Source organism: Aethalodelphis obliquidens, unplaced genomic scaffold, assembly GCF_003676395.1.
Source record: "Aethalodelphis obliquidens isolate GAN/ISIS:26980383/991018 unplaced genomic scaffold, ASM367639v1 scaffold51, whole genome shotgun sequence".
Taxonomy (NCBI): Eukaryota; Metazoa; Chordata; class Mammalia; order Artiodactyla; family Delphinidae; genus Aethalodelphis; species Aethalodelphis obliquidens.
In genome coordinates, this window is record NW_020837995.1 from 4,860,867 (window position 1) to 4,883,053 (window position 22,187).

Consider the following 22,187-nt stretch of genomic DNA (forward strand, 5'->3'; position numbering starts at 1 on the left):
GAAGCCCTGTCCCTGGCTGTAATTGGTCACATGGGCTTGGTTCCCAGGAAATGTTTCTTTCAATGTACTGAAAGTGTGTGAATTTTCATATTGTCTAACTTACCTTGAAATTCCATCTCTGCTTCCCCATTGACCCTTCTCCTAAAATTTAAGAAATCTAACGTTTAGTTTGTTCTTTTCCCATTAGATTAGGGAGCCTGCCAAAAAAGAGCACAGGTTCATGCCTGAATACCATCTCCCTTTCCATGAATCTTTCCAATCCTGGGCAACACTTTTAATGACTTAGAATTCACTGCTTTCTAATTATGCACTGCGGCAGACACGATGGTGTGGTGTGGGTCTTTGCCAGCAAAGGGAAACACGGGAGATATAAATGAGCAGGCTACCAGAGGGAATTATTAGAAAGGCTTCTTGAAGTCATCAACTTGCAAAGCAGAGACTTATCCCTGTCTCATTGACCACTACAAACTCGGTCATACCACCTGCAGTATCACCTTTAAGAGCATCCATTTCTCTTTCTTTATATAACATAAGACACTTGTGATCTTGCCAGGTTTTCTAGCTACCTCAGCAAATTTTAGTAGGTCTCTGCTGCCATTAACTTTCTCCCCTGACCTTGAGTTGGAGTCTTCTCTTTACCTGTGACTCAACTCTCAATGTCATCTGACATGCAGGGCCCCAGTAAGACAGGAGAGCTCAGCTTAGACAGAAGAGCTCAGCTTCATTATGTGGCCCTATATTTGCTCTACCTGGAGCACTAAGTGTCTTGCAACTTTAATTGCCAATATTTGAATTGGAGGGATATCTAGGAGGGAGGAAAACGAGGTCAATTCTTATAGATATGTTGCCTCAATCTGGAGGTCAATTCTTATAAATATGATGCCTCAATCTGGAACATTTCACATTACTTTTGAGTACCATGGGAATAGTGCTGGAGAATAGCCAGGTAATTATGAGCCCAACTGGCTAGTAAGTTCATATCATGGCTCCACCACTAACTAGGAGTGGGACTTTGGGCAAATTACGTAAATTCCCCATCAGTTTCTTCATATCTAAGATGAGGATAGCCACCTTGTGAGTACATACTGAGAGTTCATCGAATTAGGGTTTAGAGTTGTGCCTGGTACACAGCAAACACTCAGTAAATGTTGACTGTTATTCCTTTTCAGAAGTGGACACTTGTTATAGGGTAGGCTGAGTAACCCCGCCTTCCTGAATGCTCAACTGACTTTGTATAGTGTTTCTGAAATTAGAAATTTGGGTACATTTACAGTTTTACCATATCCACATAGTGTACCACACGTACTAATAATAAATACGCTATATCTACCTGATATTTTTAAAATGTCATTTATTTAATTATATTTTCAAAGGGAAATTTATAATACCACGTTAAATAATAAACTGGGCTTTCTTGCCATAAATAGAAAGTACTTGTTAAAATAACGTATAACTGTTCAAACAATTATTTTGTGTCCTAGTAAAGTCACTTCTCCTATGCCAGTGTTAAGCCCTCTTCTCTTTGGGAGACATGGCATTAGATGTTGTCAGCACTTATCTAAAGACCCATTGTGTCCTATAGCCTCTTAGTCTACATTTTCTGAAAACAGTTTTTTAAAAAGCCTACTCATCTGAAATAATAAAAGCTCAAATTAAGTCAAATACATTTTAATACCTAGAAATGGCTGTAACAGTAGGGAATTGGATTTTGAGTAGTTCATTAATAATGTGGTCAGCAATTTATTGAGTAGCTATTTGTGCAGAGCGACTTTGAGGTGATAGCTGAGAAATATTTTTGCTTTTAGGCAGTTTGTCAAGTATCCTGACACAAGCAGTTCCTTAGTTGTCTTTGTGAGCCATGCATTCTCAAAGATGGTGACATGGCGTAGCCAGATATCAAGTATATCTGCGGCATTAAAATTTCATTGGGGAGCAGTTAAGAAGAAAACGTCTGAAAGTGTCCTGAGGCGGCCATAATGAAACAAACTAAAAAGAGGTGAAGAAAGATTGACGTAGACCAAACATAGGGCCACAGTGCAATCTGAAACCTTGTAGCTTCAGCACCAGTAATAAACGTATAAGAATTATTTCTCATCTTCTTGGTGTGACCACAGGATTAGCTAATCCTCCATGTAAAAACCCTCAGATATGTAAAGATAGCATTGAGGAAGTATGATATCTTTTTTCCGTACTGTGCTAAGCATTATTTTTTTCCTTCAGATTTTGTTTTCTTTGGGCTATCATGGTTTCAAGTCTTAGCATCCTGATCAATCTTCTGTCAACAGGTGACAAAGTAATATTTAATAAAGTGCCAAATGATCGGTAGCAATGAGTTCACTCCGCCCCACAGTATGAGGGAGAGGAGAACAAGAAGAATTAAGGGAAAACTTTACTGGAGGAGGTGAGAATTGAACTGAGCTTTGAAGTTTTGGCCAACGGAAAGATTCAAAAGAATATTCCAGATTTGGACGATGGAGTCTGGGGTGGAATTAAATATGTACTTGGCATTAACCACATGCTGAATAAAGTTCTGTTGAATGTTTGTTCGTTGAATAGGAGTTGATGGTGTATGATGGCTGTAGAGCTGCAAGTTGCCTGAGACAAGGATCTGATCAGTGTGACTATTCATGCTTTGGAGACACCTTCCTCTTGTCCTTATATAATACTTTTTTGATGACTCTAGTTCAAGTTATTTCTTACACAATTATGTGCTAGTTAGAGAGCAAAATTATAATTTGTCCCTATAGGGTTCCCTAATGTTAAAAGATATTTCTTATTCAGATTGTCACATGGGATCAGAATGCTTTAGAGATCACTCCTGTGCTACAGGAGAGCTAGCGAGCTGCCTGGAATTCTCCAGAGGAGTGGTTCCAACTGTAAGAGAAAGTAGGCTCCTGTAGGCCACTGGCAATATTGAAATTGTCCAGAATAGACACTGGTAGGCCAGCTCCATGGAGATGTAACTTGAGACCTTCATGACCTTGATATCCAAAAGCCTTAAACCAGCACTTGAAGAAGAGATTAAATTCTAGCTTGAAATTTAATTCTAGATTAAATTTTAGGCTTTGCCATTCTGGAGCTCAGCCTCTGGAGCAGCCGCGTGAAGAAGCAGAACTCCTGGTGTGTTTTGGGAGCAGCTGTCTTCCCCATCCAGCTTTTCAGCTGCAGGGATTGTTTTTTTTTTTTTTTTCTTTGTTTTTTCAATGGAGGGAGAACCAGGTTCTAACAACACTGTGCTGTCTGCACTTGAATTTTCCTTCCAAATGACCCATCTCATCTTTATCCCTGTATCATCCATCCCTCATTTCATCTTGTTTTCACTCCTGACTGCTGCTATCCAGTGTATAGTCAGCCCCATGCTGGCTCACTTATCATGCTTAAATCCATTTGTGACATCGGATTGGAGGTCCCATGTATATATGGTCTTGTCTTTGTTTCAGTCCAGGTGTAACCTAGGCAGATGGCACTCTGCAGTAGGCAGGACTTCCAGGGACCTTAAGAGTGAAGATGATTCACCTGCTTGTTTGCCTCCGTTCCTTTCCGCGGTAGCTGGCCGCTTATCTGAGCTTACACTAAGGAAAGGAAGAGTTATAAAAGTGGGTGTGATGTTAATGATTTGGGCAGAGTTGCTACTTGCTTGATTGCTGATGCTTGAAATGCCCTTAGCTGGAGGGGAAAAAATCTCTCTCTTCTATGGTTATAGGCAAGACTTAAAATACAAACCCCTCATGCAGCGACAACACATTAAGCTTAACACACACAGAGGTGGAAAGGACTTCTACCAGGTTCTTTCCAGAGAACAGGTTTGATTCCGGATTGTGCACTGCACACACTGAATCCCACAAGGGGGTGCGGCAGGGGAGGGGTGTAAAGAGGGAAATTCTGGCATTGATGCCTTTTGCCTGTTGAATAGACTCACTTCTGCTGTCTCTCCAAGGCCGTGGCAACATGTGCGTGGTAAGAGCAGGCTCCTGACTTCATTTATACCTCATGAAGTTTTTCTTTTTTTACCCTCTGGACCATAGAAAGTAACAAATGATTTTGATGATGTGATTTGGGGAGGCAAAAAGCAGGCCACACTGTAATCTAACACCGGCCAAGGCAACAGCCTAACGACTGTAACATCCCAGGTCTCAAACAGCATGTTAGTGCTTTTTGCGTGTTATTTTATTTCATCTTCACAACAACCCTACAAAATAAGCACCAGTGTTAATGCTCTTTTACTGATGAGGGAACTGAAGGTCACAGAGATTAATTAACTTGTTGATATGACACAGCTAGCAGGTGGAAGGGCCAGGCCTCAAACCAGGTCTATCTGATTCTAGACTCAGCGCATAACCACTGTTCCGTGCTGCCTCCCCATTTGAAAGCATTATAGTGCATAGCTTTGCAAGTTTACCTTTCCTTTAGAAGGCATGTTTTTCCTCTTTTGAGGAAGATGTAAAAAAAAATTATGGTCTTGTTGTATGATATCTGAGGCTAGGTCATAAGAAGCCATAAACTTCTGCCTGGCTCCCTTGGGATGCTTGCTCTTGGAACCTACCCGTCAATTCAAGGGGAAGTTCAAGCAGACCTCAGAGAGGTCCAAATGGAGAAAAACCGAGGCCCCTCTCCCACAGTTATAGCTGACCTCACAGCAGGTACAGATTTGCCAGACCTGTGAGTGAGTGGTCAAGAAAGTGAATCCTCCAGCACCCAGATAATCCACTCCAGTTAACGCCACACAAAGAGAAGCTGTCTCCATTGAGTCCAGCCCAACTTGCCAAATAATGAGCATGTTAAGAAATTGGTGTTTAAAGCCACCAATCCCCTCCACCAAAAAAAATATGGGTCTGTATTTGAGAAGCCCGTGGAATTGATTCTCAAACCCGCAGAAACAAGTTGTTTTGTTTCCTAAGCCTGTTGATTTAGCACAGTGCTTTGACCTCTGACATGGTAGCAGCCTTTGGAGGGGTCAGGGGAACGATTTATTTCCTAGCCACCAATGACCATTCTCCCATTTCCCTGGCCTAGCCAGACACCATGCAGCAGAGAGGACTTCACGGGTGATTTAGGTGGTTCCATTCTCCAACCTACCTGCATATTTGCCACCTGCCCCTTTTGCTATTGTCTGGGGCTCCAACTTCATGGGAGGACTTTTTTCTTTATATATTTATATAACTTTAACTGCAAAAAAAAAATTTAACAAAGAAACAAGCTTTCCCTTGAACTTCTTATTAAAGGGTTTCCAAAAACTTCAGCAACATAACAGAGTGAGTTTTTGTGGATGGGCTACGTTTCCATGACAAAGACATAGAAATGATAGACCAAATAAACAACAACAAAAAAATCTTTTAAAATACATAATCAAGTTCAAACAAAGGAATTCAATCTCTAGTTACAAGGAATGGAGACAGAATGTATATTCAGAGTGGTGAACAGGGGCTCACACTGTGTAGGTCCATAAGAATTTTTAGCTTTAGATGTAGACATAAAAGGCCGGGGCTGGGATTTTTAACAGCCCATAGGGAAAGATGTGCAGCCAGGAGCTGGAATTGAGCTTCTACAAATAGCCCAAACCATGAAAAAAAGGAGTAGGAAACTCCACGTGCCTAGAGAAAATGTAAGGAAGCTTGCTTACTGTATATGGACTTGGGTTGTGGAGTATTAGGAGAGGAGAGAGAAATTAGAAATAGGTCAGCACCATTTGTGGGTATAGGTTCAGATTTGCATTCTTACTTACTGCAGGAAGCCTGAGCTAAGAAATTAACAATAAAACTAGTCTCTGCAAAAATATACATAAAACTACTTTGTCATGGTTATTTCCGCAGCACAAGTCAAACAATTCTTTCTGAAAATAAGCTAACAGTAAAAATTTACAAAGCAAGTGAGGAAACTACCACCATAGGGAAGATAGGTAAGTAGGTAGGCAGGTAGATAGGTAGATAGGTAGAGAAATCGTATACTATGGACTAGAGATGAGAAAATGAAGTCACTATAAATTTAATCTATAAGATGACATTTATAAACTAAAATTAATATATAAGCTGATTGAATAAAAAGAAAGACTATAGGGACTTCCCTGATAGTCCAGTGGTAAAGAATCCTCCTTCCAATGAAAGGGATGTGGGTTCAGTCCCTGGTTGGGGAACTAAGATCCCACATGCTGCGGGGCAACTGAGCCCCACGTGCCACAACAACTGAGCTCGTGTGGCTCAACCAGAGAGAGAAGACCCATGTGCCGCAACTAGAGAGAAGCCCACACACCACAACGAAGACCTGACGCAGCCAAAAAAAAAAAAAAAAGGAAGACTATAACTGGATAAATGAAAGAATAGAAAATAGTGTGAAAAACACATTTAAAAATAACGTTTAGAAATGAAGTAATTGTCATTGAGGTTAAAAGCTCATTAGATGAGTGAAGTGTTGGATTAAACAAAAAAAAATAAAAATTAGAAGAATTAGATTAGAACAAAAGTTAGTGAATTCTAGGATGGCTCTAAGGAAAGTAACTTTAGTGTAACACAAGAGATGAAGAGAAGGGAAATATAAACAGTTTATAGGGGTAGGAGATAAAATAAGACCTAAAAGATGTCTAATGTAAGCGTTCCAGGAAGAGAATGGAGACCAAAGCTATAATGGCTCATTTCTTTCAAACTGGTTAAAGGCATTTATCCTTAGACTCATGAAACATAGCTAATTCCAAGCAGGCTAAATAAAAAGAGTCATACCCAGGTGAACAGTGATGTAACTATTGAATATCAAAGAAAAATCTAAAAGCAACCAGAAATTAAAGACAGATTACCTATATAAGGACTACCATTAGACTGAGAGTAGAGTTCTTATTTGTAATAGATGTCAAGAAACAATGGAATCATATCTTCAAAGGGCTGAATCTTAGCCTGTGATTCTGTGCCCAGCTATATTATCATTCAAGAGTGAGAAATAAGTAGAGATATTTTCAGACAAGGCAGAACTAAATGATTTACTACTCAGTGATCCCAGCTGAAAGAACTAATAAATGAGGTGCTTTAGTAACAATATCCAATTTTTGGATATTGAATCCAAAAGTAGAATGTGGAATTCAAGAAGCAATGCTGAAAAAGGAAATTGACAAACATGTTGATAAATCTAAATAAGCATTGAATGTTTAAAAAAATGTTTTTAAAAATGGAAAGAGACTATATAAGTGAAGATTCTCCAGAGAAACAGAACCAGTAGGACTGTGTGCGTGTGCATGTGTGTGTGTGTGTGTGTGTGTGTGTGTGTGTGTGTGTGTGTGTGTGTAGAGAGAGAGAGATTGATTATAAGAAATTGGTTCACATGATAATAGAGGCTAATAAGTCCCAATATCTACAGTTAGTCAGCAAGCTGGAGACACAGGAGAGGCAATGCCAGTGGCCTAGTTCCAGTCCAGAGGCATGCAGGCTTGAGACCCAGGAGGAACCAATATTTTAGTTCTAGTCTAAAGGCAGGAAAATACCAATGTCCCAAGTCAAAGGCAGTTAGGCAGAAAGAATTCTCTTCTACTCAGTCTTTTTGTTCTAGGCAGTCCTTCAGCTGATTGGATGAGGCCCACCACATTAGGGAAGGCAATCTGCTTTACTCAGTCTACCAATTCAAATGTGAATCTCATCCAGAAACACCCTTACAAACATCTAGAATAATATTTGACCAAATGTGTCACCCTGTGGCCCGATCAAGTTGACACATAAAATTAACCATCACAAAGACTAACTAGGAAATTGTGTTTACAAACAAGATGGTTGAACAGAAATAATAGGCACAATAACATGGAGGCTGATGAGGAATGGGGGCTTTCTGATTGGAGTGAGTGCATTCTAAATTACTTATACTCAGAATTACAAAGGAGGTATGATTAGATTAGATATTGTTTAAATTTTTTTGAGAGGACTACTGAAGAAGTAGATACAAAGTGTATTACATTCAAGTGAATAAAGAGAGAAAGGGGGCATGAAGAAAATTTAATCAACTAGGAGGTAGTAAAGGAGAAATGGAGAAGGGAAGAAAATGGTTACCAGAACATGGAAAACAAGAGGGTAGAGATAAGTCCAAATGTCTCAGTTGCAAGTGGATTAAACTCACGTTTTAAAAAGCAAAGATTTTCAAATTTGATTTTAGAAAATCTGGCTAAATGTTATTAATAAGAGTCAGGCCTAAGACTTAATGATAAAATGAAGTTTAAAGTAAAGAAATGGAATACCAGATATATCAGGCAGATACTATCCAAAAGAAAAGTGGTGCAGCAGTATTACCACTAGGTAATGTTATGTTTAGCACAAAAAAAGAGATTGAGAAGGTTATGACTTGATGCCAAAAGATATAATTTCTAAGAAGTATATGTAAAACAATGAGTTTGTACACCCAACAAAATAGCCTCCTAATATAGAAAACAAACATTGATAGAATTATGTGGAGAAACTGACAAACTGACAGTAGTAGTAGATTAGTTCATATCTAGTGTGGAAAATATTAATAAGAATATATAAGATTTGAATAATACAATTAAAAACCTTGACATACTAGACATACCTGAACTCTGTACCTCAATAGGAACTTCAGTGATTTTTAAGATATATAAAACATTTATAAAAATATGTTCCATATAAAAACACAAAGGAAGTCAAGCACATACTTCCAAATTAAAATAAACATCACATACATTGACCACAATCAGATCAAATTGGAAATATAAAAAATGAAATGTTTAAAAGAATTTATGAGTCAAAGATTAAATCATAATGGAAACTACAAAATATTTATAAATGACAGCAAAAATTATGGCATGTAGCTAAAGCAGAATTTAGAGGAAAAATTATAGCCTTAAAAAGTATGTTAAAAGATTAAAAATGTATTTAATAAACATAGTAAATTAGTAAAAGGATAAGTGTAGCAAACTCAAAGAAGAAAGCAGGAAACAATGATCACAAAAGGATAAATTCAATGTAACTTGAAGAAATGGAGCAGTAGAGAGAAAGCAAAACCCAAATTTGGTTTCTTGAAAATACTAGTAAAACAAACCAACCTCTAGCAAGAGTGATAAGTTTAAAAGTTTACACAAATTAATCTTAGGCTCTCCAAAGTTAATTTAATTGCCGATCCAGAAGCTAAGTCAGAATGGTGGGACGTGGATATTTATTATATTAGCTTCCTGCCTTCTTTATGTTAGAAATATTCCACAATAAAAAGATCATGATCTTTATTTAGGCATTATGCCTTAGTCCAGGCATTGCCTCTTGCCTGTCTTCTGTGTAGCGTGCTTTAACAGATACCAGCTCTCCTATTCTTGTACATCTTGCTTCAAGTGACTCATGCATTCTTGCTTTGCACATGCTTGGTAGATAGTTGAAATCCCAGCAGTTGAAGCAGTGACAGGGTTAAATTGTGAAATCAACAGAATGACTACCTCTAGCAAAGGTTAGGGAGAACAAAACTCCTGTCTACCTGTGGTCAAAATAGATTGATGTACATTGGACAGATATCATGGCTGGCCTAGGGACAGCTTCTGTGAAAGTCATAGGCTTCCGTGAGGGTTCCTATCCCCAGCCGTCCCAAGATTGTCCAATTGCCTTTCCTTATCTGGTTGATGTTATTATTCCTCCCTTTGGCATTGCCTAAGCTTCAGAGTATGTGTGTAAATGTATGCTTGCACTCTGGCTTGATCTGAGATGTAGACCTCCTCAAGCCTGAGTGCAAAGACCCAGGCATGGAGGGCAGGCACATCCTGCATCTGGAGCCTTGGCCTGCAGTTCCTATGTGTTAGCACTTTTCTCTCGTGCTCTGAAAAACGGCAGGTTGCAAGAAGAGAAAAGAGCTTTTTTTGAGTTTAAAATGAACGCGGACTCAATATATAGTTTTTACTATTCAATTTAAAATCACTGACTTCCTCTCGCAAGCTTCCTTTGATTTGAATAGTGTTCTATTCAATATATTCAAACTATTTTTTTAAAGTTTATTGGCAATGATTCTTAATTCTGGTAAGCACACTGTTCTAAAATGTATATTGTGAGGAAAATTATGATGTCATCAGTTTCTTTTTTCTTTAATATTTCCCTTTCTTCCCTCATAAAATAAATGACCTAATTTTTTTCTGTACTAGGGTATTGTCCCTCTTCTTTTTTAAAAAGGGCCTTTGTTTTATGATTTTAGCAATGAGTTTGCATATAGTTTGGTATGAGGTCAGTAATTTTCCCTAGAATAGCACTTTTGGGTATACTGTCTGGTCATTTAGTAATCTTCTTCTCACATGGGTATGAGAGTTAGCAGTGTAATAACTTAGCAATAACCAGGTGCATGTGGAGAAGGTGCTTTTGTTCCCTTGAGACACTGATAGCATCATGGGTACCACAAAGGAATGTGTCTGCCATTACTATCCGGTGACTGAGTGGCAGACCAGAGAGAGTGCAGTCCCTCAGGGAAGGTGACCCAGTGCATGTGCGATTGCTTTGTTCCCCTCCTACTAGCCTGGCCTTAGAATTAAGTTGGGAAAACAGAGTGAGTTTACCAGGTACTTTTCTATCTATTTAACACTATTGTTGGAATAATCTATTCTTTTATAATAAGACAGTTTGCTGCTTCACATTTCCAATGTTTGTTCCGCTTATCCATGGTAATGTCTTTCCGAAATAATTGAGTCTAACTTAAGCTTACATGAGGCAAATGCCTAAGCCTGATTTGTTTCTTATTATTACTTAAACTTTAACAAAATAAATAACAAAAAAGCTGTTGTAGCTGTTTTCTCTAGGGACTCATGTAAGAACCCTTAAAGGTAGTCATGTCAGATAACATTATCACTTTCTACAGAGGAAGACACTGAATTTGAGAGGTTCCATAATTTGCCAGGTTGCAGAGCTGGCTTAGGGATAGGGCTGGATAGGATTCCTCCAGTGATGATGATCTTTTCTGAGACTCCAAATATGGCCTCTCCACTTGCAGTGCAAACACATTTATAAATGGCTATTAACTATATAACATTGCTATGAACATGCAGTTATGGGACTAAGAATAGGAAATAATTAAAATTATTGCGCTTCATTTTTTCTTTGTGTACTCCATACTATGCTTAAGTGAGAAAGATGTCATTTCCTTATTTCCTTCCACAGAATTTACTAACATTTATCCTATCTGTCAGTGTTCTTATAGTACTGAACTTGATAAAGAACATCATAATCTAAAAAAATACGTTAAGCCAAAAACTTTCTCAGAACCTGAATGACATAGGTCTGTGGTCTGTGTTCATTCTGTTTAACTAGATAATTATCCAGTATGCATTTTAGTTTGTGCTTGTGGGGACCAGACCCTAAGCTATTTTGGTAAATGGGAATGATTCCACTGGAGGACTTGAAGGAATTGGTTCCTAAGCAACACCTGACTTAGCTTCCATCTAGAGACTTGCCTTCCTCCCATGCTGAGGAAGAGGTGTTCTGGCCACCATGGCTTCTGCATGCCTACAGTAAACAGTGAGGCCAGGATCTCCTGCCTCACTTTTCAAAGGGTGTGATCTGATATAGCATCCCTCAGAAGATGCCTCCCATAGTCCCTTCTGTTGCGGTTCCCCAGGATAAGGTCAATTTAATTTGCAACTGGGTGTGATGAGACGTTTTGGGACAAAAATTCGTATATAAATATAAATGTGTGTGTGTGTGTGTGTGTGTGTGTGTGTATTATTTTCCCTTATTTATGATTGGCTCAGGGCTTCCCTGGTGGCGCAGTGGTTGAGAGTCCGCCTGCCGATACAGGGGACACGGGTTCGTGCCCCGGTCCGGGAGGATCCCACATGCCACGGAGCGGCTGGGCCCGTGAGCCATGACCGCTGAGCCTGCGCATCCGGAGCCTGTGCTCCGCAACGGGAGAGGCCACAGCAGTGAGAGGCCCGCATACTGCAAAAAAAAAAAAAAAAAGATTTGCTCTATTGTCAGTCAGTTTTACCTACTTTCCTTACCTGTGAAATGGACATAACATTTCGTGGCAGTTGATGAGAATTATTTCAGAAAGGTTTAGAATTCAGAGATGCTTTCTCGGCTGAAAGTTATTTTTTATTGACGTCATTGAAGTCTTTGAATCTGACCTGCCTTCACTAAGCTTTCCAGGTACATATGCTTGATTATAACATACTTACCTGCAAAAGGTAAATATTTTCTTTTCTGATTGTTTTTGTTGTGGTTTTCTTTTTCCCCCAAGTGGGCTTTTCCAAAGCTAATTTATCTGCAAAGAGACATATGCTTTAGGTCTGTACTTGTTAATTTACCTTGGAAAAATTAGGTCATCTTCAAATCTGGCAATGTGGCTTATAAACTTGGCAAAATGGTCTAATTAAAAGCTTCCCGTAGATTTGAAAAAAGGAAAAAAATGATTAGTATCAGTAATGTTTTCATTTTCATGCTTTGTGTATTTATAGGTATATGTCACTTCTCATGTTGTATTAAAAGTATGTTGACTGTCTGCTAACAGTTCATCTCTTTTCTTCTGCAGCCTCCAAGTCTGTTATAAATAGTATGCTACGGGACCCTTCTCAGATTCCAGATGGAGTTCTAGCAAATCAGGTCTATCAGGTATTAATCACAGCTGTCTATTTTCAGTGGCAATGCTGTTATCTGCCTAGCAGAGTAAAGGATTTTAAACCTCATTTAATTACTGTCATCATAAACTATCACTGAGGTCAGGGTGCACCATAAATGGCAATGCAATATTTGCGAGAAGAGCATTTCACTTTTTAATAGCTTGCTTTTATAGTGAATAAAAAGGATGCAATTTTTGTTTTCTGTGATTAAATCTGAACAGTCTTTTGATAGCTTTTTAAATTTTTTTTTTTAGGAAAAGGAATGACTGCTTTTAGGATACTATTTAACTGCAACAGTTTTTGTAGTCACTCATCCCAGACCCCTTCTCTTATTTGTCTGCAGTGCATCGTGAACGACTGCTGTTATGGACCACTGGTGGACTGCATCAAACAGTATCCTTTCCCATAAAATTTTAGGTGCACAATTGACGAGCTTAGACTCAGTGGAGGAGATGTGTCTAGCTTTAACCTGACATAAAGTTCTGCTTCACAAAACACATATCATACTCTTCTATTTTATATTCAATCAACTGGAGGGTCACTGCAGACCATTCTTTTCTACAGCTTAAAAAAAAAAAAAAATCAGATAGGCCCCGGGAAGATGTCAGTTCAGCAGTTGCACAGTTACAGGCTTATTTCAAACTGCTTGGTTTTCAGTGAGTTTAAAGGTACAGAGTCATGAGGCAAGTAACACATTGTCTGGGATGTCTAACCATTCCAGTGAACATTTTTTCAAATATAACACATTTCTATTTAAAATGAACCAAATTTAGTTGAGAATAAATTTTGAGCCTGGAGTTAAAGGATGATGTGATTAAAATGCCACCAGAGACTATCACGTTTTAAAGGGCAGTAGATTCTTATTGCTTAAATGTTGATTACAATCTGAGCTCTTGCTTGGGTTCCTAATAAACATTTTTAGAGAAAACCAAGCTAATTTTTCCCTCTGGACTGAATTTAAGGCTATGAGAACAGATGTCCAGTCATTCTTCATTAAAGATATTGAGATTACTAGAGTTAATGCTTGCTTCTTCAAACAGGATTTGAGTGGACAGCAACTAGACGTGGTGAAGGAGGACATTTTTAATCAATACCTTTAGTAGTGTTGTGGCAACACTAAGGATATTGACAGTCCTTGGCTCAAAAAGTTTATTCAAAAAGTAAATAATTAGCAATTTTTTAATGGGAATCATATCTATCTGAGTCCATGAGTCTCATATTTCTTAATAATATAACATGCCCTTCCTGGGTTTTGTTAGCATGGGTGGCATTGCGACCAGTTGTGACTCGGTGATTACCAGTAAGGAGGCTTTTTGTTAGGAGTCAATGAAATTTTTGTAAAAAAAAAGATTCATTTTCTTTTTTTCATAAAGTTAACCTTTGAAAAATAATCTTTTAGCAGAGTCCTCTTGTAAGAATATTCAGTATCTATGTTACAGCCCTTGGTATATTTATTCTTCCAATCTAACTTAATCTATTATATTTATTAATATATAATATTAATATATTATAGCCCTTTGTATATTTCTTATTCCAATCTAACTTAAATTAATAAAAATCACAGCATTGTCATAAGCTTACCTCTTTATTAGACCAAAGTGAAACTATACTTCTATTTTCAGTGTAAAATTAATGATAGTGTTAGAAACTGTCGGAATGCCAACCTCACATTGCTACAGTGATAAAGTTTAGCACATTCATATAACAACTAACACCATCTCAGAGTATCTGGGGTGGAATTACATGTTAATTTTGAAGCACATAAAATAGTTAAAAATCAATTTAAAGTTAAGGTTTTAAAAGCGTAATGTCTTTTGAAGGATTGCTTATTGATTTTAAATATAACTATCTAATTATATATGCATGGACTAACGTATGAAGTCAACTGCTTTGCAAATGCCAGGAGGCTGTTTTTCAGTAATAGTTGAGATGCTTACGGGAAACCAGATTGCTGTATTGCTGGGGAAGAAAATGGCTTGTGAGGTTATTTACAAGTTTTGCCCCATGGTCACTGCCATACATCAATAATAGGTATTATTATAGAGAAAGTCTAAGTGTTTCTGCTTATGAAGCATTATAAATTCTGTTTGGAGTATTTTCCTTGCATTTTTGCCATCATTCACTTTCCTTTTTTGGCTGTGTTATTGCCAGTAGAATTTAAAGTAGTACATGATTTCAGTTGATAAAGATAATGATGTATGTCTGTAAATTGTATTCACTGACTAGATTATAATTTCACAGTTCCATTATGCCTATTGCCAATAAAATTACTGTTTTTATAAGCTTTATTTTCTAGACCTTGTATTTTATATATGTTTATATCAAACAAAGCATAATCAAGAAGTATATCTTTCCAAAGTTTCAAATTAGTGATTGCTTTTACCGTGCAAAATAAAACAGGCTGGGATGTTCATAGAGAATTGATTTTATCTTTGCACTGAGATAGTAGCGGTTTAATATAATGTAAATACACTTGCATAGATGTTTCTGAGGCTGATCAACAGGAATTATTTTATTTCACACTGAGTAAAAATTATTGAATTTTCATGTGAGTGGAAATGCTATTTGTATGTTGTTCTGATAATTTGGTAACGTTTACATTGCTTACTCGGTAAATTGCATCATTTCATTAGAAAGCACACACTTAATAAATAGAATAGGTGCAAAACCTTTTTACTCCATTATGAAAATGTTACATGTAGACATTTGTTTAAGTAGAATAAAGTAAATTGGTCATTTGTTAATAAGACGCCAAAAAAGCACAGTAGCAAAGAGTATATAAATTGTCATTGTGCTTTCTTTTTCTTTTGGTGTCTACTGTAATTCTTCCTACATAGCCACGCCCACTCACCTTTCCTGCCACAGGTTATATTCACGGACACAAAAGGCGTGAGAAACCGGCCACCTCAACTTTCCAAAGTGTGACTTCAGGACAAGCTATTAGACAAAGACCTAAACAGAGGAGCAAGGAAAGACAAGAGTACAGGAAGCTTGAAGTGCTGTGGGTTTCATTTCTGTACCATCAGTAACCTTGGTTTCATGATTCAACATTTTAGATGTAAATAATTTACAACAATAAAAGTGAGAGCACATTTATGTGGAATAGAAGTAAATAATTTAGTTCTCAAATGTGGGATGCCCCTAGTAATGAGAAACCATGAGAGGTATTCATCAGATATCTTCAATGGACTCTGCAAATGTGTGAAATTTTGTGATTTAAGAATTTGTTTATTTTGTTTTCAGTGAGAAGTAGGAGCAGTCCTATGCATGGGGAGGAGGAGACAGCAGAAGGAAAAAGACAATGATAATGACTTGGGGCTTGTTTTGACAGTGGATACGAGTGGTCTCACCTCTTGAATTCTAAGATTTAAATGATATTCACCTGTATGTGTTGATAAAGAGCAGACTAATTCTCTAAGAATTTTTAATTTTACAAATAATATATAACTTTATTTCATTTAAATTGGACTCTCACAGTGCATGATCAGAATTAAAGAGTCTCTGGTAAGCCAAGGAGTGATAGGACCAGGTTGGCATCAGTGAGATGGAGAATTAGATAATTACAGGCACACCTCATTTTATTGTGCTTCACTTTATTGCGCTGTGCAGATATTATGCCTTTTACAAATTGAAGGTTTGTGGCAACTCAGCATCGAGCAAGTCTGTTGGATTCATTTTCCCCATAGCATTTGCTCACTTCCTGTCTCTGCGTCACCTTTTGGTAATTCTTACAGTATTTTAAACCTTTTCATTATTATATTTGTTACCGTCATCTGTGATGTTATAGTAGCAAAAAGATTAGGACTCGCTGAGGGCTCAGATGATGGTTAACATTTTTTAGCAATAAAGTATTTTTTAATTAAGGTATGTGCATTTTTTTGGACATAATGCTTTTGGGCACTTCATAGACTACATTATAGTGTAAAAATAACTTTTATATGCACTGGGAAACCAAAAAATTCATGTAACTTGCTTTACTGCGATATTTTTTTTATTCTGGAACTGAATCCACAATATCTGCAAGGTCTGCCTATGTTACCAAATGCTTTTGACAGAATTAAAGTACCAGAATAGGATAACACTCCTTTTCACACTTTGTACAATCTCATCCTTTTGGAAAATAGACCAGAATTCCAAGTTTCTTTCCTGACTTCATTACTTACTGGCCATGAGACTGTCAGCAGGTTCTTCAGCCTTCCTGAACCTTGCTTTCGTTAACTGTAAAAATGGGACTAGTAATGGTACCTGCTAATGTGATTGTTGTGAAGATTAAATAAGATGATACACCAAAGTGTTTAGCACAAAGGCTTAGTACATGGTATTTAAGAAATATTAACTAATATCAATTATCTTTACATAATCAATTTTAATATTTTTTAAAGAAGCCGTACAGAGGTCACAGACATAGGCTTTGCAGAGATTTTATACTGATCCTCTGCTCTGCCACATATTAGCCATATGACCTTGTGCAGATTTCTTTCTAAGCCTCGGTTTTCTCATCTGTAAGATAAGGATAATAATAACTGTGAGGATGAAATATAATACATAAAGCACTTAATACAGTGCCTGCCTCATAGTAGCACTCAAAACTTTTTTTTTTTTTTGGCCGCCTGGCATGCGGGATCTTAGTTCCTCTACCAGGGGTCAAACCTGCGCCGCCTCCAGTGGAAGCACAGAGTCTTAACCACTGGACCGCCAGGGAAGTCCCAGCACTCAAAATATTCATGTGTGAGTGTGTATGTATTTATATGCATTATATAATATGTGAAAACTTGCACACACGAGAAAAAGACTTGAAACAGCCTCTGTACCCACACCCTGATCCACAACCCTTTACTAGGATGTCTTTCCTCCAGAGTGCATATAATTCTCAACAAGTCAGTTGTTTGACTTCCCAAGTCACAGAAGATCACCAGTCATAGACTAGAAGTGAAATAGGAGCTGCTAAATGCTGGCTTTGTGACAAGTGTGAATTCACAGAAGATTTATGGAACTCTGTAAGACTGGAAACTCTTTTAGGGCAAAGGCTGGTTGGTATTCTTTGCTGCACCTTGTAAGTGCTTAATAAATGGTCCTAAATTGAACTGAGGGATTTTTAACATAGCATAAAGGATGTTTAAAATGAATTTCTTTTCAAAAGAAGATAAAGTACACATCCATTTACAAATCTTTATTTGCCAAAATCCATTTAAACATTATAGAAAAAAGTCTATCGAATCACTTAAATGAGGGGATTTGTAAAGAAATCTCACTCCTCAGAGATGTGGGCTGTATGAGGAGGTACTTGCTGTAATTACCTCCATGGGTCATTTCGTCTCAAAGTATAGCCCTGGTATTAGCGTGCTTTAATTCTACCTATGTTACCCTCCTTAACTAACACTTCCCAGTGCCATTGGTCATGAGCATGAAGTTCTGCTCAGGGACTTGCTTCTGGAGAAAAACCTGTCCTTCCTAGGTAAGTATTGCTTACGTCCTCTTCAGCATATGTTATCTCCACGAGTGCTTAAATATATATTTTTAAAAATCTTCCACTTGCAGTTATTATGTACTAAAGGAAGAGAAAACGATGATGGATGCTGTGCATGTTATCTTTTATTGATTTAGAACTGAGCAGGAACTCAGTTACCTAATCCCCTGTATATACAGCACATGCACAGGCTTGCAATTAATATTTTATAGCATAAGTGGCTGAAAAAATGCTTTAATATCTGTTGCAGTATTACTTTTGGTGTCATGAGATATTAGCCATAATCTAGGCCTTCCAAGAGAAAGAAACAAAAGAAATATTGTCCATAAAATACTTTATATATTAAAAAGAATTGTTAGAAAAATTCATGTTAGGTATTTTTGTCTTGTGTATGGAATCGACTAGTACTTTTACTTGAAAATGAAATACTGAGCTTTTATTATTTTTATGCCAAACATGAATTGTCATCATAGATTTAGTATGACTTTTTAAAATCTCACATGTATGCATGTGTTTGTGTGCCAATGTGGAATCTTATTACAGATTGTTATTTCTTTCAACATCTCTTACACGTTAGAAATTAAGCCTCAAAAGGCGTTCATGTGATAACTGATCACAGCAACCATAAAGCACTCTACAAGGAATTAATTCCTCTTCTCCATTTTAAATGTGGTAATTTGTCAAGGTTCTATACAGATCGTATTATTGTACACATCTGTTTTATGTAGATGTTTAAGATTTGCATAGTGTATTTTTTTTTAGTTTAAAAACATCAGACAATATTGGATTACATAATTTTTGCTCCAAAAATGGACAAGACTTAGCCAAGGAAAGTCAAATGAATGGTCTTATGTCAAGTTGAGGAAGGATGTTGAATACAGTTCTGCAAGAAGTCTGTTTTAACTCTTAATATTCAATATTTTTATTAGTGACCTGGAGAATGGAGTTGAATGTGTTATAAGATTGTTGATAATTTTAAGATGGGGTATGCCATAAATATTCTCCAGCGAGGGTTAGAGAAAGCTGATAAATTAGGAAAGTGGCCTCAGATTACTGAATTAAATTTTGCTATGCAAAAGCAGCAAGTTTTTGTTTTTGTTTTTTTTAACATCTTTATTGGAGTATAATTGCTTTACAATGGTGTGTTAGTTTCTGCTTTATAACAAAGTGAATCAGTTATACATATACGTATATCCCCATAACTCTTCCCTCTTGCGTCTCCCTCCCACCCACTCTCCCTATCCCATCCCTCTAGGTGGTCACAAAGCACCGAGCTGATCTCCCTGTGCTATGCAGCTGCTTCCCACTAGCTATCTATTTTACGTTTGGTAGTGTATATATGTCCATGCCACTCTCTCACTTTGTCCCAGCTTACCCTTTCCCCTCCCCATATCCTCAGGTCCATTCTCTAGTAGGTCTGCATCTTTATTCCCGTCTTGCTCCTAGGTTCTTCATGACCTTTTTTTTTTTTTTTAGATTCCATATATATGTGTTAGCATATGGTATTTGTTTTTCTCTTTCTGACTTACTTCACTCTGTGTGACAGTCTCTAGGTCCATCCACCTCACTACAAATAACTCAGTTTCGTTCCTTTTTATGGCTGAGTAATATTCCATTGTATATATGTGCCACAAGAAGATGTGGCACATATATACAATGGAATATTATTCAGCCATAAAATGTTTTTTTAATATAAGAAGAACAACTGAGATGTTCAGCATATGGAAAGAGGGTGAATTAGATAGAAATCACTTTTTAAAATCTGATAAAAAACAAGAGTGTATAATGACTCAGAACCGGTTGGAATGGATGACCTATGATGCACCGCGAGATATGGTGTAGAACTATGGAGTTCCGATAATATTATGAAGTATCTGATCATATTGATCACTCAGTGGCCAATACGGCACGGCCAGGTCTATTGTTTGAAGCCACCGACTGAGCAGTCATATTTTCAAGACTGCTTGGTATTACTCTCTTGGCACCATCTGCTTAAGAGTAGTCAGGCCCTTGACACCACTTCTTTGCTTCGACTAGCTTTTCTCTGCTTCCTTCCTGAGGACTAGAAGACCCCACCAGGGAGGAAAAGCAAAGGGCTTACTCATGGCTTAAACTTAGTCCCAGGTCCTTGACTTCCTTGATTCCGGGAACTGAGTGCACTAGACTGGATTGGCCATGGCTGACAAAGGCAGTGCAGAAACACGCCAGGGAGTCATTGCCACTTGCATACATGTTCAGAAAGGGGACTTAATATGGAGGAATCCCATCTATTCCTCTGTGCTCTAAGATCTAGAGGTAATTCTTTTATTGAAGCATACTAAAGATGATACTTAACTGGTGTTTTAGCTGGCTTCATGTAACCTCAGTCCTGTTTTGAAGCATTTCCTCATCAGCATATGAAGAAGTTGTTATTCTCTGCACTTTAAGCGTTTTAATGTAATACTGAATTAATACATGTTTACTTATGGTTAAAACATGAAAATTCAAAGCTTTGTATGGAGTATTGTTATGGGGTTGTTCTTTTACCTTGTAAATACCCCTTCACAATGATTAATCATATCTAAAGTACTGTACCAGGTAAATTTAGATAGATCATCAAAAATATTGGTATATAAATAGACCACTAAACGTATTTTATGTTTTCTTGTTTACATGTGTGCACCGTGAATTTTGTTGCAGAGGCATTGCAAACATGTTTGTTTTACTTTGATTTTTTTAAATAAATGAAGGTAAAATCAACCTCTTTCCCTCCGTGTCTCTCTCTCTCTCCCTCCCTCCTTCAAATCTGGACTACTTTCAAAAGACGAGGATTCTTATTGTTTATATATTACCCCTTCTTAAGAATTATGACTTCCTGAAATTTTTTATCTCATTTAAAAATTTCCACCCATTGTGCTCGATATGTCATTTTATAAAATACATATTTTATCTGACCTCTGTAAAACAGAGAGGGCAGATAAAAGAGAAGAATAAAAATAAATCACTTTTATCTTAACCCTAATAATTTCTTAAATTTTCTTGATTTATAACCATGTACGGAGCAGTTGCTATGGCACAAGATTGAACCAGGCACTACTGGAAAGAAAGAGAGTCCTTTTCATTGAAGATTTGGGTGTACTCATGGATTTATCCTATCTTGTAAATTTATCCATTTTGTACTTCTCAAAATGTATATTGTATTAAGAGGAGTCAACGTTGAATAAATGACTTTAGTTTCTCCAACTCAAAAATATATTTTATTCACATATTTGTTTGAAAAATAAGTTACTGAGTCAGGTACTATTTTAGGCATTAGACATAAGTCAGATAAAGTCCCTGCTTTTGTAGCGTTATGGTCTAGTAGGGAGACAAGTTACAAACAAATGAGTACAGGTAATTTCTAGTAATTTTCTCAGAGCTCTTGTAATTCTTTTATTCATTATTCATTCATTCTTTTCAGTTAACTTTTGTCACCTATGTTCTCTGCATGCCAGGAACTATACACTAATTACTATGAGGATGATGACAGACACTCCCGCCATCGGCTGCTCAGTCACACACACTATTGCCTTGTCCGTCCCAGTAAGAATGCAGTTTCATCTAGTGCATCTCACTTGATTGTCTTGATAGTGAAAATAAATACATTCAAGGCTGTTATCCTGCTTCTCCTATGAAATTTTTGAAAGAAAGGTACACATTATATTAAAAATCAATAGCTACCCTTTACATATGAAGAAAATGCTACTGGCTCATAAGCTACTTTTCCTGAAGTGGTGATAGAATTTTACTTCCTCATCTGTTCTCTCTCAGTGGCCCCTTCCTGCTTCCATATGCTTCTCGGACAGCTAGTTGAGCTCATTACCTTGACTGTCTTACCACTAAGCTAACCACTCTTTCTTTTGGTGCAGCAGACAGATACCTTTAGTACTTGCTATGGGCAGGTACCATTAGGGGTTAAAAAAAAAAAATCTTAAGTCAAACATGGAGCCTTCCAGGAAAATTTCAGATAAGTAGAGGTCAGTTCTTTCCAAGGATGGTTAATTTAGAATGAATATTTATTGATCGGCATTTAAAGTCTCAGAAAATGTGAAGAGCCTACTGCCGACTATTAGGCTTGGAAACACAAAGAACCCTTCTTAAACTTTAAATTGACCAGTGTCACTTGTGACCATCCTTATCCCC

At 37.3% G+C, this 22,187-nt stretch overlaps 1 protein-coding gene across 6 annotated transcripts in view; it reads left to right on the forward strand.

Moving 5' to 3' along the window:
* CDIN1 (CDAN1 interacting nuclease 1) overlaps window positions 1-22,187 on the forward strand; it is a 220,735-nt gene that overhangs the window by 88,171 nt on the left and 110,377 nt on the right. For 5 of the 6 annotated variants that reach the window (XR_003428168.1, XM_027083825.1, XM_027083827.1 and 2 more), the window contains exons 6-8: window positions 12,472-12,551; window positions 12,903-12,952; window positions 17,947-18,014. Coding sequence is in view for 5 of the 6 variants with exons in the window: in XM_027083825.1 (XP_026939626.1) it covers window positions 12,472-12,551; window positions 12,903-12,952; window positions 17,947-18,014 (198 nt within the window). In the remaining variant the exon portion in view is untranslated. Of the gene's footprint in view, window positions 1-5,581; window positions 5,588-12,471; window positions 12,552-12,902; window positions 12,953-17,946; window positions 18,015-22,187 lie in introns of those variants that run through there. The other variant, XM_027083826.1, reaches the window with a different exon arrangement.